Here is a 20,175-nt window from a genome sequence, read left to right on the forward strand (position 1 = left end):
TTGTCATATATGTATAAATTAAACATTTTGCTTAGATTACATGTATACGTGTCTAACTTAGACACTATAAAAATCTATACTTTCATAACAAGTGGTTCATTTTCTAGGGATTTCTAAACAAACGAGACACACTTTTAGAAAGCTATAATAGGTATAGTTTTACGTGAGTATTGCTTAATTTTGTATACTAGAAACACTATTTTCAAGAAGTCACTTTCATATACAAGAACAAACGAACATTTTAACATGTAAATCTGCTTTTTATACTAAGATTTGTGAGACATTAACTTCACGTACGTTCGAGTACACATTTCAAATCCTGTATTATATACCAGAATCCCTTGGAGAGGGAGCATGGTGTTTGTGTATAGATCTATACGAGCTTGACAACCCGCGCCCTGACTGTTAGCTACAGTCCACCATTTGGGGTGACAAACGTCATAACATTCCAACGCCTGAAGAACGTTGTGTATAGGCAATCCGAGTCAATAGTATGGTTATAAAACTCACATGGGGTATTAAAAATACATTGATTTACGAGGTTTTTCAAACATATTGGATATTTTACACGTACATACATTTTCTAGAAACAAACATTTGTCTTGATAGAAGGCTACATTTATGCTAGTAGAAAAATATGGGATTTTCTAGAAACAAACAAACAAAAACAAAACATTTCATTTCATACAAACATTGTCATTTAATACTTATGAAACTCACCAGCTTAAATGCTGATCTACTCTTTCAAAACTACTTGTATGTCACAGGGATTCATTAACTACAGGTATCAAAACAGCTTTTGAAGAAGGGACGCTGCGTCGTCATTTTAAATTCATATTTTGGCATCATATTGTAATTGGTTTTGAACATGTACTTTTAACAATTTAAAGTTTCAATTATATATATGATGGTTGTATTGCTTTCTTTACTATGTATTCATTTGTTATGCTACCACATTAAGTCATCCGCCCCCGAACATTTCCACCGTTCCGGTTTGGGGGTGTGACAATTTGAGGCATCACACTTGAGGTGCTAAGCTCTTGAAAGGTCAAGTTCTACAAGCTACAACAAAGTGGTAATCATCTTACTTGTTTTTAGGTTTCAATTGTCAATGTTGTATGCTAGTTAGGCTTCATGCTTTGGAAAATGAAATTTGCGTGTATAACTAGAGAAAACTTCGATCCAAAGCATTAGGGTTTTATGTGAACCATAAGGATGTTATAGTGCTCAAAACCCATCACTGGTATCAGAGCCTAGGGTGTTTTTTGTTATATTGATGCAATTGTTTGCTTTTCAAAGATTAAAAAAATGTCTTTTTTGGCTACTGACTGCTGGAGTCGTCGAGTCCCATAAGGGAACTCGATGAGTTGGATCATATGTGTTGAACTCATCGAGTCCATGCCATGAAATCGACAAGTAGGATCCTCTGTTTGCAAATTTAATGCAAAAAGGATGTTCAAGGAATACTCCTTGAATGTGAGACTTCAGTTCCAGGGAATTGTCTTGTAACATTCTCAAATTGAATACTTTGTAATTTCGTTGTCCAAGTCTCTGTGACTTTGGTGCCTCGACATTACAAAAGGAACATTAAGTAAAAGTTTAGACTCTAATGGATTCTATTAGTGGCAAGGATTTTGTATTCTTACACTTATAATAAGGATTAGGAAATTGTGCAATGGGCATCCTTGGAAATGTGTTCAATTGATCTATTTCAAAAAGGTGAGGAGCATAGGCAAACATAGTATGCATGCTTGGAGCATGGGATAACTGTTGTTTTAGTTCAAGTATTAAGTTTATTAATCGAAACATTATACAATGAATAATGTGTAATCAATACAGTTGAGTCCATATTGGATTGGATTATTCTTGTGTTTCAATTTGCATGTTTTAATTCCCGAATAATAAGATTATTCAAACATCCACATTTAATTATACTTTGGAAGTAAGTAATGAGGTAAGACTGTCTTGAATCCGATTGTAGATTGTCTAAGAGTTTAGACATAGCAAATGTTTTCTACAGTGTTCAGGAGTACTCATGTAATAAGATTTGAGTATTGGATTAAACCCATGCTCATCTGAACTACTTCATGAATTTTATCATGAGTGATTGTGAGACGATAATTGATGGGTTATGAGCATAACATCATTCCTATGGTGTACATGCAACCCTAATTGCTTTGATCTAGGTTTTTCTAATTTGAACATACGACATTGAATACCAAATCAATAAACCCTAATCTAGAATGGTTATTTTGAAATAGACATAATAAACAAGTTAGAATGATTACCTCAACTTGTTATGTAATAATAACAAGAACTCCTTGGCCTTTGAAAGCTTAGTGCCTCAAATGTTGCACCTCTGGAGTCATAAACACCACTAGCAACAAGGAAGAAACAAGAGAGAGGAGAGGCTCAAAATCGGGTATGAAATCCTTCTAGGGTTTCCCGTCGCCCATTTTGGCATGTACTAGGGTTCCTTATATTGCTGAGCAATTAGGGCTTCAGTAAAAACCCTAATCCAGTTACTTAGTCCTAAAGCAGCCCAAAGGATCCTTCCAAAAGGCCCCTTGGAAGATTTTTATATGGACTCCCATATAGATGTCGTCCATTGCTTCCTTATGGATCCTAAGCCCAACTTTGTAACTATCTTATAATTACAGTATCAGTCCCCTTGATTTAATTAATCTCTTTTGACCACAAAACTAATTCAAAATTAATTCTTGATCAATATTAATTAAACCATATGATTTCTCTTTTAATATATTATTCACATAATATATTAATAAATCACAATTAATCCTCTTTCTCCATAATTCATCCTATCAGTTGCTAAGGTGAAGCAACCCAAAAGGACCATGCTCATAATCGGGTCAAGTACATACCAAAATAGTTATGGGCTTAGACACCTAATCCAACAATAATATCTTATATTCTTGAAACAGAGACATATGAGTTGTAGTTTGCAAGTCGATTGCACATTGATGATATGTAAACGCACCAGTAACTTGGTGTTATAAAACATATTGTTTTCTTTGATTTGATGAGTAAATTGAGCAAGCATATTAGTTGAAGTTTATCCATTCCTTTTACCCTAAGAGGGATAAAAGCGATATCAGTGGGCCTCACGATGATTTATTGATGACGCCCTAAGCACTTGGCCAAGCCTGGACTAAGTTGACGTGTTCAATGTAGTCTGTTGTCAGTCGTCATAAATCGGAATTCGGGAGACAACACATGGACAAAGAGAATGATTACAATCCATGTCTCAGTCCATACGATATCTTGTAAAATGGAGGAATATTTGATCCCTTATCTAAAGGACGCGGTTCTGATATGATCAGAGTTCGACAGCAGCTTTTTGAGAGCTACGATTGCTAATCGAATTTTGAAGTCATTGGAAGTTATAGTTATTAGACCAAGTGGGAGACTGTTGAGTAGGTGTCTAAGCCCATAACTATAATTGGTATGTACGTGACCCAATAATAGCATGGTCTATTTTGGGTTGCCTTCACCAGAGTAATTTGATAGGATGGATATTTGATAAAGAGGTTATTTGTGATTTATTAATATATTATAAGTATAATATATTAATTTAGAAATCATATTATTTAATTGGTATTGATCAAGAATTAATTTGGAATTAATTTAGTGATCAAAAAAGACTAATTAAATTAGCGGGGACTGATTATGTAAATAAGTTATACATAAAGTTTGGGCTAATGATCTATGATTGATTAGACAAGGGCTAAGCTTATGTGAAAGTTCATGAAGTGTTAGTCCAAATGAATTATTAGATCAAAAGCCTAAGTGAATGGATTAGGGTTTGCAAATGACCCTTGAAATTCTACACTATATATGTAACCCCCTAAGCCCTAAAATTGGACACAATATAGTATTCTAAGAAGAATATAGCCGTTTTTTTGGCGCCTCCAAGTTCTCTCTCATAGTCCTCCATCGTTCTTGGTGTTTGTGACATATTTGAGGCATCACACTTGAGGTGCTAAGCTCTTGAAATGTCAAGTTCTAGAAGCTACAACAAAGAGGTAATCATCTTACTTGTTTTTATGTTTCAGTTATCAATGTTGTATGCTAGTTAGGCTTCATGCTTTGGAAAATGAAAATTGCATGTATTACTAGAGAAAACTTAGATCCAAAGCATTAGGGTTGTATGTGCACCATAGGGATGTTATAATGCTCAAAACCCATCACATATCTTGGTGTCGGCCTCCCCTTCGGTCTATTTTCAACTGGGTACTGCCGAGCATATATGGGTGTTTGCCTCCCCTTCAGTCTATTTCAACCAGATACTGCCGAGCATATCTGGGTGTTGGCCTCCCCTTCGGTCTATTTCAACCGGATACTGCCGAGCATATCTGGGTGCTAGCCTCCCATTCGGTCTATTTCACCCCCACCACTACTATATAACATCGTAGCAAATAAACACATAAATCATAACAGATAGTGGCATACCAGATAATTATCACAAAGATAATCATCTCTAATACAAACAACTACTAGTGGGCCGATATTGGTGTCTTCGACCCACTCATACAGGAAGGTAACTCACCTCACACTGATGAAGTCCATTGCAAGAAATCCTTAGCTACTATCCTGGTAACTCCTTGAGCTATCAATACAAAAATATCACCCAATTAGCAATTGGGTCCCAAACCATGATCCATAATCCATACTTGGGGTGAAATGACTGTTTCGCCACTGGCCCAACAAGACTCACAACCAAGGCCCAAAACTATCAAATCCATAAAACCCATCAATGGCCCAACTTTCCAAATTGGGTCCAAACCCTTACATGGGCCTTCCCTAAAGCCCATTTACTTTTCAGAACCAATGCTTTTCCGATGGACTGAAGGTCCAAGCCCATTGGGCCCAATCAAGGCCTAACTATATTGGGCCCACTAAGGCCTTATTCATCATCCAATGCTTATTTGGGCAAGCCCAACAAGAAGTCCATTACTTTAAAGTCCTTAGTCCATTACAATCCCAAACTAAAGGATAAGTCCAATACCAATCTAGCCAACAATTAAAGAGCCCAAAACTCGCACAAGTGATTCTCACGTCATGAGCACCTTATGCTCACATCGTGAGGTCGTGACTTTGGCCCAAAAACTTCCTCGAACACGCTCTTACGTCGTGAGGTTTCATTCCCCACGTTGTGAGTCCAGATCTGACCAAAACTAAGCATTATGCTCACAATCCATTAAGCTCTAACACGGGACAATCTAGAGGGTCTTACTTGACCGCAAGGACCATAAAAATCAAAGCTCTTCAGTCACATCTGTCCAATACATGACTTAACACCAAATTTGGTCTAAATGAAGGAAAAAGGACCAAGACTCAAACTTGGAGTCCAAAACCATGACCAAAATCCAGATCTAGAACTTATAGGACTTAAGGTACTAACATAATCTATAAATTTGCCAACTTTATGGACTTCATGCATGCTAACCAACATTACAAGCCATAAAAGGCATGGAAACTTAGATCTAGCAAGCAACGAAAGGAAATGTATGGGCTACAGGACTTACAAAGGTCCAAAGCTCCTCAACTAGCTGATGATGAAGCCAAGATGCTAACAAATGCACCAACAATGATCTTCATCTTCCTCAAAGGGCTTCAAAGCTTCAAAATCTCTTGAATAACACCAAGAATGACCAAAGACTTCATTGGGGGATGAGATTAGGGATTCTAGAGGTCTTAGGAGTGAAAGAGTCTGAGGAGAAGCAACCCTAATCATCTCAAACCTTTAAATACCTAAAAATACGGGTTTGGGAGAATCCGACGCTTCGCACGTCATGATCCTTAAATGAGCTTGGTCAACAAGTCAACGATCACTCACTCAAACCACTCAAACTTCAAACGACCATAACTTCCTTGTTTCAACTCAGTTTTTGACGTTCTTTATATCCACTGAATGGCCTCGAAGAGCTCTACCTTTCTATCAACTCCTCCTTGCTATAAAACTTTCTGAACAAAAATATAATTCCATAAAAGGCCTGAACTGCCACTCTACCGACATACCCTTGGTCTCTAAAAACACCAACCGAACTCTCAGATCATCTAATCTACCTTACCCATACTCAGGTGAGTCTAAACCTTTCTTTCCTAAGACCTGGAGCCTTCTAGAACATCTATTCGAGTCTCGGTCCCAAATATGAATCGGCTAAAAACATGATGTTACATGTTTACTATCTTTTGTCAATTGTTTAATATTTTCTTTCAGTTTTACATGTTTTACTTCCTGAATAATTAGATTATTTAAACTTCCACATTCGATCATACTTTTGGAAGTGAGTAGTTAATCAAGATTGTCATGAATTGGATTGTAGATTGTCAAAATAGTTTAGACATAGAAATGGTTTGTTGCAACATTCATGAGTACTTTGAAATAGAGATTTAACTATTGGATTAACCTACGCTCAGATAAATACTATATTGAATTAATCATGAGTAATTCTGAGATGATTATATCTTATAATCTTTAAACAGAGATATATATGAGTTGTTGTTTACGAGTTGGTTGTGCATTGATAATACGTAAACACATCAATAACTTGATGTTATAAAACGTATTGTTGTGCATGATTTCATGAGTAAATAGTGCAAAAATATAAGTCAAAGTTTATCTATTCCTTTTGCCCTAACGGGAAAAGAAATATATTGGGCCTCTCAATGATTTGGTGTTGACTTATAATGTCGGGCCCTGCCATGACTAAATTGATGTCTTCGATTACTAGTTCTTTGTCATTACAAATCAGGAATTGGGAATCAAAGTATTGAACAATGAGATTGATTCTGTTCCATGTCATTTGTCCACATGATATCTTGCAGAACGGATGATTATAGGATCACTTATCTTAGGACACATAACTGACTAGGTTAGAGTTTGAGAGTGGCTTTGAGAGCTACAAATTGCTAATTGATTTAGAAGGATATACTGGCAACTATAGTTATTAGACTTATCCAAGTGGCAGGCTGTTGGATTAGGTGTCTAAGCCCATAACTATAATTACTATATACTTGAATTGATAGTAGAACAGTCCTTTTGGGTTGCCCTCAAGACTAGCAACTGGGAATAATGATTTTGGAGAAAGATGTTGATTTATTAATTTGATTAATAAACTGAAATAAGTAATTTATTAATATATTATGAGAATAATATATTAATTAGATATAGTAATATTTAATTACTATTTAATTAGAAATTAATTAGAATTAATTTTGGGATTAAATGAATTAATTAAAAGTGCAGAGACTGAATTGTAATTGCTCAATAGTTGAGCAAGAGGCAATCTAGAACTCTCCATAGGCTATGGACGGCTTTCCTAGAGCCTTAGCATTTCTAGAATAATTTGTGGTGTAATAAGAATATTTTTTAGGACAAGAGTCCGAAAAGGATTTAAATGAATATGAGAGTGAGCAAGTTTAGTGACCAGATCCATCGCCGACTAATAGCGATAAAATTGAATTGTTGTACGTATTGCTAAAAGACTTGAGAGTACCTGTTCTGGTGTGAAGGTGTGTGGTTGCCCCGATATCCATGTACCAATCTGCAAGGGTCATAGTATTCAAAGCCGATTGATCCATTTTATTCGAGTATTGAAACCATTGCCAGCAATTGGGTTGGTTATTGGGCTATTGTGTCGTATAGAAAAAAGCATTTTGTTGGGCTTAAGCTGGATTTGAAGTGGGCCAATACAGAGGGAAAGAGGAATTTGCACCATTGGGCCATTAAGCCTGATGGGTCATTGGATATGGTAGCAGCCCATGCTGCTGCTATTGACCTTGCGGCATTGACCAAGGGTAAAAGCTACCCCCTCCCAAATTGTTTGGACTACGACCAAAGCCTGTCGTCCTCCATTTCTGATGCCATTCCTACCACCTCTGCTGCTGCCTTATAAATTTCGGCCACCGCCTCTACTCCCTAAATTGCAGAATCGAGAATTAGAGGGCCGATTTTGGTGCTCTATTGCAAGAATAGTGGGTGATGATGCGTTATCTTGGTGTGAAGCTTGAAATTAGCGTGAGTGATCTTTAATCATGGATCGTTCTTCAAGTGTGAGCATGGAGCGCCTGTTAAGGAAGGTGGGAAACGACTTTTGATGTTGGATGGTGGTGACGACGTGAGCAAATTTCGGAGATAAGCCATTGATGGAATAAATGACTGGGTTTCTTTCAGGTACTGGGGATCCAATGTTAGCAATAAGGTCGGAGATGGACTTGATGTGAGTGCAATACTCCATAACTAAAGAATCTCCAATGGTGATTGTACAAAGTTCATCATCTAATTCCATATATTTTATCTCTTTATTCTCATGAAACAAATCTTCAATGGTCTTCCATACATCTGCTGCTGTAGCGTGGGTTTGAGATTAGATTGGAGAACACGTTGAGTGAGAGTGTCATATAACCATTGTTTGACAATATTGTCTAATGTCTCCCATTTTGGATCATCTTCAATCTGAGAAGTGTCATTAAGATGACCATAGACTTTGTATCCAATGTAGTGAGTTTTAAAAGGTTTTTTCCAGGAGTTATAATTCAAGCGGTCGAGATCAAGAAGAAGGGGAACATAAGATTTAATGTTGGTTATCACATAAATTTTATCATTGGGAGAAGGTTTAGGAGTAGAAGAAGATCCAGACATGATGAAAAACGAGAAGGGAGAAACTTTGATGTAAACAGAGAGAAGAGCAGATGTAGTAGGATAGAAGAAGATGATGACCATAGGAAGGGATCAGCTAGGTTTAGGGATGATAGTAGCCTAATACCATGTTACAAAACATAATTTCCCATGAAACGACATCAAGCCTTTACGTATAATATATATAAGAAATATACAATTGGGCTCAATATACAACGGTGGGCTAACTAAAGAACATAATACTTGGGTTAACAAAGATTTCGCATACAAATACATATAATGTCTAGCACCAATAATTATTTCTCCCGATTCAATTGTTTGACCGATTATATGTGGTTGGTAACGATAAACAATGTAAAAAAATATCTACCTTTACAAAAATATACCAACATTGTTGACCAACATTTTTCTCAAATTTTATGTGATTATGGTCGCATATAGGGCTAAGTTGTGGTGGATACTTCCAAACAAATGTAAGAAAAATGAAGAAGAAGATGGTAGATTTAGGATAAAAAAATCGAAATACAATAAAATTGTGATATTCTGCATCTCCTTTCTGTGTTATAAAAGAATGTTCTATACAAAATGGGTTGGATGCGACTACAAATGTATGCCTAACGGTTCAAATTCACATGGTATATATACTATCAACCCATCGCATGAATCATACAGGCAAATCCTTTTCCAGCGAATTGTCCATACAACTTGATATTCTATATGCAATTTCCGCCATATTCGGTCTTGCCATCGAGTTCTCTAACAAAGCCATATTCGCAACGTTGACAAGAACTCTAAGTTGCTCTGCATTCACTTCACCATTTAGCTTCGGATCCAACATACCCATCAAAATATCCACATCATGATGTTTTCTACACTCATTCGTCCACTCTGCTAGGGTTACTGACCCTTGTAGTGATTTCATTCCAGTTATAAGCTCTAGCAATAGCACCCCAAAACTATATACATCACTCTTAGGTGATACTAGACCTGTGTTGAGGTAATTCGTATCAACATAGCCTAAAGAACCTCGTATGATTGTTGGGGTTTGGGCACTTTGTGTATCATGCCCTAACTTACATAATCCAAAGTCTGCAAGTTTAGCATGATCGTCGTTGATGAGTAGAATGTTGGACGACTTGACGTCTCTATGGATGACTGGAGGGTCTGCGACTGAGTGTAGGTAGTCTAGGGCGTAGGCGATGTCTAGGGCAATGCTTATACGACTCGACCATGAAAGAGATCCTGAAGATTTGCCTTTTCGGGTGTGTAGCCGATCAAAGAGGCTCTTGTTTGGTATATATTCTAGTAGAAGAAGCTGTTCACCTATAATCAATACAGACAAAAATTAAGCCACTTATGTAACGGAAAAACATATTACTTTTAAGATATATAAAAACATGCTTCACAAATAACATTTTAGATTTTTTGTAAAGTGGGAAAGCAATTGGACAGTAATCAATTGAAAATATATTTTAGTGATTACAGACAAAAAAATAAAATAAAAACTCATGATTAAGTGCATTGTTTTTTAGTATTTTATACTTTAAAAAAATGGTAAAATAAGCAAGATATTATTAATTGTAAAATACGAGTTCAACTAAAATACCGGTTTTTAAAGAATTGAATACAAGTAAGATTGTTTTTAAGGCAAGATCATAAGACAGTAGAACATAAGCCGATTTGATCCTACCAATTTCTGTAATTTGGTAATAAGAGTTAAAAGTGTAACCTTAAAAGTCTTTGAAACCTTAGAAAATGTATCGCACATATATAGAGATGAAATGACTTTGAAAAAACCTGCTGTAATGAGAATTATAAGCTTTGACATTTTCTCCCTCATGTTGTAAAGAATTAGTGCTTTTGAGAAGTTACAGCAATTTCGTTTGAATTATAATCTTATTATTATACTGCTAGTTTAGGTATTAACTTTTAAGCGCATATTAATTTTAGGTGAACAAATAGACGAAAATGTACTTTTTATATTGTAAATTTATAACTAGCTAGTTTGTCTTTTTATCGAATTTAACCATCCCATATTCCCATTCATGATCGTGTAAACGGAATGTGAATGTTGACAACCTTGATTTTAGCAATTATATGATCTTTTTCATTTTGAAATGAACGAGGTGATATTTAAAACTGAAAATAGTATATTTGTGCTTGTTTCTTCTTTTTGGAAAGAATACTTAGTTATCGACAAGATAACCCCTAGGAGTAATATAACCCTAGGACAATACGGAGGAGTACAAAACTAGGAATATGCATTCTCAACTATTGGAATGATATCTTTATTATGTTCCTTTTTCTCTTTATGTCCGTTTGGTTGGGTACGACTTGACATGTAAACAAACACAAACTAACACAGGAAACAAAAAAGGATACTATGACTAATTAATATAATATGCACACCACTAAAACGTAAATGTGACCCTCATTTCTATCATCAATTAATCACTAAATATATGTACTTGTTTTTCTTTTTCGTTCTATTATTTTATCTTAAAATGAATTTGAATAAACAATCAAAAACTGTTAAATTTGACTTGCACAAAACTAGCTAATTCCAACAACAATTAAGGTCTGCAGTTTAAAGTGGGGTTTCAAGCATATATTATATAACATTTAGTGTTTTGTAATTGGGCTACATAAATGTCAGTTCAAAATATCTTAATCTAAAAGACAAAACAGTGCTCATGAATTAAGTATAAGTTCACATGGATGTATTATTATTATTATTATTATTATTATTTTTTTGATATATAAAGTTATCACCAGAAATGTATAAATAAATTACTTAACTTATAAGCATTAGTTCTAATTAATTATTATAATAAAATTATATATAACCTCATGAATGAAACATAAGTTCAAAAGGATGTATAATGTTATTATTCCTATATATTTATTTCAAATCGAAATACATATCTTAGCTTTCTATTGTTCTAATGATGACTTCTTTATACTATTTTTAATAAAACCTAAACGCAAAGATTAACGTGTTGTAATTTCATTGTAATAATGTTGTAATTATAAAGAGAAGATATCTATGTGAAGCTTAATTACCTTGGTCTAAGCAAAAACCCAACAACCCAACCAAGTTAGGGTGAGAAATCCTAAGCAATATAGATACTTCATCAAGAAACATCTTCTGGCTACCACCTCTCTCTTCCATCACCCTCTTAACTGCACCAAACCGACCATCACCAAGGTCTGCGAGATAAACATAAGATGTGGCACCAACACCTATCCGTATTCGAAAATTCCTTGTTGTGGCTTTGATTTCATCAAGTGCAAAAGTCCGAATACCCTTAGTAGTAGATAATGAACATAAACCAATGTTCTTCTGATTCTCATCGCCTTGTGCTTTAGCCAAAGATCTTGCTTCGGCTTGCTTGTCTAAATAAACTGCCCATTTTTTTAAGAGTGCCGTGAGAATGATAATCAGTACAATCGCCGCACCTATCCAGTAGCTTTTTATTGCTGATTTGCCTAACCCATGTATGGATCCCATGATTATGTGATCTTAGCCCTATAAACTACCCAATCCCTTGACAAAATAAAAATGGATTTTGGTGTTGGTTCAAGAAAATAATATTTGGGTTACCTTAAATATTTTTTTGGTTGTCGTCACTCCCTCATGGTAGCATATATGAACATTTACTCAAGAGAGAGGAGTTAGTTATGAAGTGTTGGAATAAAGGGATTGGAGAAGGTAGGTTGAAGTTTGTATTACATATCCTTTGGTTTGGAGTGTAGTGGGGTTAGGGTTGTCAAGCAAGTCAATACGTTGTTTGAGACATGGGAATATATGAGTGTGTATGTGCTTAGCGGTCTCAATTGTGTCCTTACTTATTTTACCGTTGAATTTCTTATCCAGAGCGAAATCTATAGCAAGCCAAAAGAAAGTTCAGTCACTTTGAACATGGCACGAAGATAGGGTTCAACCTTATCTTGAATTATTGTTTTTTGCATGGGTTTTTGTATGTGAATTCTGAATATAAAATATTTTGTTTTTCATAAGAAAGGATATTAACTAATAAGATAAAACTCGATATTATTAAAGACCGATACAGAAAAAACCTACTAGGTCTAGCTTGGACCAGGATAAACTTTATCTGACAAAGGCCAAGATTATATTTCTCGTACAATTTACAACATTGATGTGACATTATTGTTAGGTATTTATAGGTTGTATATGTTTTGTATATCGGCCCATGTAGCCTTAGTGGCACTTTAGCCCAATAAGTGTACATGTGTACATGTAGTATAATTAATTTCCCTAATAAATAAACAATCTTTTGTTAAATGTCATTTTTTCTTTCATTTGGACATATGATATATTCTAAAATTTTTGAATTTTATATTTTCCACTAGTTATTTATTGTATTTTTCAACATTTATATTTTTGTTATTGTCCGTAGTATAAATAATGTATATGTATACTACTATTTATATTAGATGATCCCTATTTGTGGTTGTAAACTTTATGCTTTTTACTTTTTTAAGGATCATTGACAATGTCACAATAAGTTCTCATAATTGAGCTATTTACATAAGATTGTGTCCCAACACGATGCGACATTAGTTATCTCTGCTTTGACTTGACCACCATGGTTGTAAGTAGCAACCATCTGTGGCGGTGTCTACCGCATATAAATCTATACATACCTCTCATGTTCACTTAAGATTAACGAATCAATATTTAGCATGTATCCCCATAACTTTATAATGACGGCACTCTATACTATAACTTTCCTTTAGATTGTATTGGTAAATTCTGACTTTATTTCTAGCCCATAACTTTATAATGACGGCACTCTAGACGATTTTATAAAAATCATAACTTCAGAATGCACGCTTTGTTTTTGCCGTTCTCTACATCCACACGCTTCCAAAATTTGAACAGTCATAATAACGACATAATATTGAAGCTATAAATACATGTAGAATAACGAGCGGTTACAATGCTTATAATAGGTGGACATAATAACAACTAGTTACAATGTTTATTTGTAAACTTTGGGCAATGTAACGATTAGTTACAATACTACCCAAAAAAGTTTGACAGAGTAACGAAACGTACAATATATTCTAAAATTTATTATATAAAAATGAATGATAATTATAGAATCAATATTTAGCATGTATCCCCCCTCCCCCCTAAAAAAAATTAGAAAGCTTTGGAAAGGGCCCGTGAAACTTACCATCATAGCATGCTTTAATCGGTACTGGTTTTTGTGAATGGTCAGACGTTTATGATTAATCTGGCTTGAAAAATGATGCTCCAAATAAAATAAAAACAAAAATAAATTAAAAGAAAATAGAAAATAGAAAATAAAAATAAAAATGGAATCACACACACATTTGTGAAAGTGAATTGATTCAAATGAATCGAAGAGGGTAATGTTTTATTTATAGAGTCAAAGAAAAAAGAAAGTAATAGGCACCGCACGTTCTGTTCGACCACATCACGATAATATCCGTGAATCTTATCGTTAGGTTGCATGCTGAATTTTGTAAAATTTATAACTTTTACATATGATCTACGTTCTTGGCGTTCTTTATATTCACACGTAAATATCGACTAATTCTACAACTTTCGTTTAGATTGTATTTGTCAAATCTAACTTTATTTCTTGCCCATATTTTATAATGAGGGGAGTCTAGATGATTTTATAAAAGTCATAACTTCTACATACACACTTTGGTTTTGCCGTTCTCTCCATCCATGCTCTTATATCGAAGAATATTATGAATCTTCATTTGGGGGTTTTGGATAAAACTCAACTAATATCTTTTTTCTTAATTATTGCGCTACCCTCATAGTAGGGTTGAATTAATAACTTAGAAAAATCATAACTTTTTCAAATGCAGTCATATTTTTAAGAAATTTATATTTTCAGAATCATGGAGATGTGTACTTTAAGAATATGTTATTATTTATATAAAATAACACACTTATTCTTATAGTTTACAAAGTATTAAACTGGTTTTTCTTATATACGTTGAAATACGAATCTTGTAGTTTCATCATAGATTGACAAATATTATATATTTACCCTATTATATTGATGCTCATCGGGTTGGGATCGACAATCGGTGACGATTTTGACAATTGTCACATCCTTAAACGATATAAGATTAAAATTGCAAAGCTACTCGGACTCAGTTGGACACAAAGGCTAAGCTTTGTATTTTCAGTCCATTGTTCTCTGGTCCTACATTATATCACGCCTTAGTTAGTGACCTCTAGTATTTGACTTTTACTAGACTGAGCGTCACCTGCGTAGTTTAGCAAATCTTTTTTCACATGCATCATCCATGAGAGCCTCATTTTACTGCTCTCAAACGTATTCTAAAGTATCTTTTGTGTACTTATATTTTTGTTCTTTAACTCTTTGCCACCTCCTCAGAAAATGATAGGTTATTTGGATGTTAATTAGGTTATATGTCCTACCTATTGACGTTCTACTTCCGGTTTCTACATTTTTTGGGGCCCGAATCCATGTTTCATTGATGTCTAAATGACAATCCATTGTCTCTAGGTCTAGTAAGGAAAAGAAAAAAGGGTCGATCGAGTTTTTGGAAAGCAGGAATGATCACAAGGAGTGAAAAGTAGAAAGTATCGGCGATGCAAACAGTGGAGGAAGGCAATCGATATAACTTTTTTGCAATTGAAGTGTTAGGATTGATCTTCCTTCCATTGTAAGTCACTAATTTTCTTTCTCATTTGGTCAAACTCCAAATTTTCTATCAATTCTATTGAGTTAAGAGATTGAATTGCTTTCCAAATGATTCTACTAATCTTCTTCTTCCTACTCTAATTATAGTGTTTTGTTTGGTCAATTTCTAGCCACTTTGATGGTATTTTTGATGGCTTATTGTTAACAAAATCTTATTATGAACACCCTCACCGATTTTATTGTTCATGTCCTTGAATTGCCCCAAGTTTTGGAGTAATTGTCTTCTTTGTTGATTGCTAAAACTTTTTTTGATTTCTATCTCAATCATAGTGATTAATTTTTTGTAAAAACAACATTTTTAGCCATCTAAAGCTCTTAAAAAGAGTCCTTAAAATCCTTTCATGAGGCTTAATGGTGGAGGAAACTCAAGCATTAATGGTGTTTTCTCTTTTAGCAATGGACTTTGTTTTTCCGTAAACTCTCAAATTTTGAATTTTGAGCTTCGTTTGTCCTTGATTATTTCTAGGCCCTGTAATTTCCTCTGACCAAGGTGAAAATCATCCTTTCACAGACTGGTGAGAAGTTAGTTCTATGAATATGCAGTTTTGTAAAATTCATAGATAAATCTAGAAAAATATTATGGACATATGCGAACACTTTTTGAAAAGGTAGAAGCCTAAACTATTGGATTATGGAGAAAAATTATAATTTTTGAAGGTTTAAGTGGTGCCAATGTGGCCTTCAACAGGCAGCTGTTTTAGGTCAAAATCTGAGAATTTGGCCTAATAACTAATTTTCTTGTTTTGTGTAGTAAATAGCTCTTTTTTGTTCATCTAAACTTCTATTAATCCATTTATTTGTTGTTTTTAAAGAACTTTGTTAGGGAATTTCATATCTTAGATGGATTGAAATGAACCTAAGTTGTTTATGTTGATGGTACCCTATTGTATGTGACATGTTATTGTTTGTCATATATTATTCGAATGAACCTAAGTTTCCTTGTGTTGATTTTATGTGATGTGTGCATGCCATAATTTCTTGGAAACACTTGTCTATGATGATTAGGACAAAGCATGCTAGTCATGTTGTCAAGCCATAATGATGATACGTGCATGGAATTACATGTGATGTAAAATGCTTTAACTTGTATTTACTTGTTTACATGTTTACATAAGAAGTAACTTGAGAATTAATATGCTTTTAAAAGATGATAATGAACATACATGATTACTTAGTGAGGTTAAATGTGAAATTCCTTATATATAAATTAATAACTTATTAAAAAAAGGGGGAATACACATTATGGGGTTAAGGTTTGGAACCTAGACTTAGGTGTGTATCCTATCCGAATCATATGATGGCCTAGTCGATTGAAAGATACCTATGGGATAAGAGCTTAAGCCAACTTTGATGACGAATGGTTTTTCTAGACAACAACTCGTGGCATGGTCCATTGTTTCAAGGACAGGAGTGATCTTGACAATTGATGGAATGTCTACCCAAACACCACGTGGGATCTAGGAGGTGTAACTTGATGGAACTGACACTTCTCCTACTAATACATAACGTTGGAGTATTGGGTCATACCAGCCACGTTAGTAGTGAACGAGATACTTACCTTCAGGTTACTGATTAACATATAGACCCATAAATAGGAAGTATTATAACAACATTTACAAATACGATTAAGAGAAGAGTAATTGTTAATGATGAAAATGAAGGTTAATGATGTCTTACAATATAATAAAGGTGTATGAAGTAATAATTAGTTACAAAGATGAATAATGAAGTGTAACTAGATGTAAAATCTCTATAGATGAATAATATTATTTGAGAAAAATTATGTTGATTATATGATATATCTGATGTTATGTTATTTGAGTGTTTCAATGTGCATTTATATGAAGCTTTGGTTGACCCTTTTGAGTAATTGCATTTCATAACATTGTACTTATGATTAGCTTACTTAGCATATTCTGCACTTGTTTCCTTGCTTGTTATTCTCCTTGCATTGGAATGGGTAGCATGATATGTGGCCTTAACGGGGATAGGGACCTTTTGGGGTAGTTACATTAGGTATTATTATATGATGAATTTGGAACTTTTAGAAGTTGTTGTTTTAATATTAAGTGAGTTATTGAATAAACTAAGGAAATGACATACATTTCATGATTACGTTAAATGATATTTTAAAAATAAAAAAAAAGTAGATGAAAAATCACGATATTAAAAGTTGGTATTAGAGCCATGCTGCGAGCAAAATGAATACAGAAGACGGTGTTCAGACTCACAATGTAGATTAGCTCAATTAGGTGCCTTAGGAACTTAAGGGGAGGGTGTGTGCTGAGAGATATAGGATTGTTATATGCGACTTTTTGAACTTTCCTTTCCTGAAGTTATTAGGTAAACCTAAAACTCTTCGTTTGTAACACCAGAATTTTTTCAAAACTAAAATTTTCATTTAAAATCGCTTAATCTTAAACACTTTCCATAAAATCCCATTTTATTTAAATTACAAAACAACACTCCTTATAATAGTCCAGGATCCTCAAAACGTAATTGCTTCTCTGGTGTGTACAATCGAGTCGGTGTCGTCCCGCGAACCTTAGAGAAACCTGAAACACATAACACATAACACGGTAAGCACGAAGCTTAGTGAGTTCCCCAAAATACCACATATAACACATATTAGCCACTTGAGGCTATAACTCTATGGGCCCTCTGGCCCTAACTTTGTGGACCCTCTCGTCCTAACTCTGTGGACCTTCCGGTCCTAACTTTGTAAACTCAGGAACATACACAGCATAAATCACATAGAAATAATGCAGTGCAACACATAACATACATAACATACAAGATAATCTATCACATAACTCTAGTTACCTACTCAAGGTAAAGTATAGTAAGTAGAGTCACCTCGCAAGCAGAAAGCAGATATCCTCACACTTGAATCTCGAACTCGCCACCGCCTAACACATAAGGCAAATATCTCTAATTAACACTTAAAGTCTCAACTCTAATTAAACCAGCGATTACTCTTTCCCACTCTAATCAGATAGTGGGTAAAAGACCATTTTACCCCTCCATGGCCTCCATTACCTATGTTGACCAAACCCCAAAGTCAACAAAAGTCAACTCAAGTCAATGGTTAACTCTGACCAGACTCGGCGAGTACACAGGGGTGACTCGTCGAGTCCATGCGTGTCTTCTGACTCCTCCAATGCCTCACTCGACTCGTTGAGTGAACCTTCCACTCGACGGGTTTCCACTAGATTCGAATCGTGGGGCAACCCGACTCGACTCGTCGAGTCCAATTATGAACTTGGCAAGTTGCTTTCATGATCATACTCAAACGAACTTCTGAGGTTAGATCTGTTCCTCTAATCCATAGATCCGACCTTCCCAAGCTCAATAAACACATAAAGGTTCAAACTTTACGTTCATGGAACCCACATATAGCCATAAATGGAGAAATAACCCTTAAAATGATAACCTTAGCTCCAAACTCATAAACGACTGCTTAAAGCTGGGGAATAGGGACTCTCTGAACCTCTCAAGGTCCAGATCTGAAGATATAGACACAACGGGGCATACTCTAGATCTCTTACCAAAAGAAGAGACGAAACCCTAGATTCAGGAAATCTATCACCCAAACGAAGATGGACATGAATCCTTACCTCTCACAACATCTCTGAATGAAATGATGGAAGATTTGAGTCCCATAAGACATCCTAGCTCGAAATCCATCCTTCCCTTTTCTAAGACACCAAAAGATTATGAATTAGCCCTCCTCTTGCACCACACGCTTTCTCTCTGCTCTCTAGGGTTTCTGAGGGTGTAATGGCCGCAAATGAAGGCCATAAGGACTTTTAAATAGGTCCCAAATCCAAGAAATTAGGGTTTCTCTGCCCAGCACCTACTCGGCGAGTCCCTCCTCTGACTCGCCGAGTCCACTCATTAAATCCGCATGAGAATCCCGACTCGACTCGGCGAGTTGGATCCTCAACTCGTCGAGTCTCTCCTTTAATCATAAGATTAACCTACACCATAATAACCCTAAAAATCTGGATGTTACAATTCTCCCCCACTTGAATTAGATTTCGCCATCGAAATAATTCCTTAACCACACATAGATTGAAATCATTAACACGAAAGGCACCACTGAGAGGATCTCATAGTACACCGGTATCTTTCTCCGTGGATAACTGAAACCACACAGAAATTCCCAAGACCAGAGTTTAAACCAACTCTTTCGCCGCTAAAATACTCCTTCCAATAACCAGAAACTCTAGTGGCCTGACCCGCCGCCAGACCGCCTACTCTAGCGATCACCATGATATTCGATCCTCAGATATCACCCCTGATTACTCACTGACTCTCTTATTCTCATAAGACCAAACCCACAACCGACTATCGCTCACCCAAACCGGACATGCAAGTTATCCGAATCATGCCTCAAGAACGAAAGGGTTCACACCTCACCGAGGTACATACACTAAACTGCTATCAGAATCTACCCGAACAAAGAATCCTCAACACTCTGCCCTCGGACACAAAAGAAATAACCATGTTCGCCCGGGAGTGTCCTCAGACATCACCATAATAAGCTCTAGCTCATTTCTCATATCCCTCTTCAATACTGAGCACCAGGTCAACTTTTAACTCCACAGTTGAACCTTAAAGGTCACCCATAACATGATCCAAAATGTATCACTAACTTCCTTCTCATGTCAACTATCTCGGCCCAGTGACTCCCAAGTCACGAAATTCTCTTTACCTCATACGAAAACTACAATCCAACCGAAGATCGACTCGACCCTGACCTCTGAT

At 35.4% G+C, this 20,175-nt stretch overlaps 1 protein-coding gene across 1 annotated transcript; it reads right to left on the reverse strand.

Moving 5' to 3' along the window:
- Nucleotides 1-9,230: 9,230 nt before the first annotated feature.
- LOC145058515 (protein CYTOSOLIC ABA RECEPTOR KINASE 9-like) lies at nucleotides 9,231-12,431 on the reverse strand. Its single transcript, XM_079006409.1, has 2 exons — nucleotides 11,726-12,431; nucleotides 9,231-9,985 (listed from the first exon to the last, which is right to left on the reverse strand). Exons 1-2 carry the CDS (start codon nucleotides 12,171-12,173, stop codon nucleotides 9,327-9,329), a joined length of 1,107 nt encoding a protein of 368 aa, XP_078862535.1. The 5' UTR covers nucleotides 12,174-12,431; the 3' UTR covers nucleotides 9,231-9,326.
- Between the last annotated feature and the right edge of the window lie 7,744 nt (nucleotides 12,432-20,175).

Source organism: Lactuca serriola, chromosome 6 (assembly GCF_051521515.1).
Source record: "Lactuca serriola cultivar US96UC23 chromosome 6, Lser_US96UC23_V15, whole genome shotgun sequence".
Lineage (NCBI taxonomy): Eukaryota > Viridiplantae > Streptophyta > Magnoliopsida > Asterales > Asteraceae > Lactuca > Lactuca serriola.

Bases quoted from the DNA above. Each gene is read 5' to 3' on its own strand.
- LOC145058515 (XM_079006409.1), bottom strand. From the start codon at position 12,173: ATGGGATCCATACATGGGTTAGGCAAATCAGCAATAAAAAGCTACTGG. The intron at 9,986-11,725 runs GTAATTAAGCTT...TATTGATTATAG, and splicing joins GGGTTTTTGCTTAGACCAAG to GTGAACAGCTTCTTCTACTA.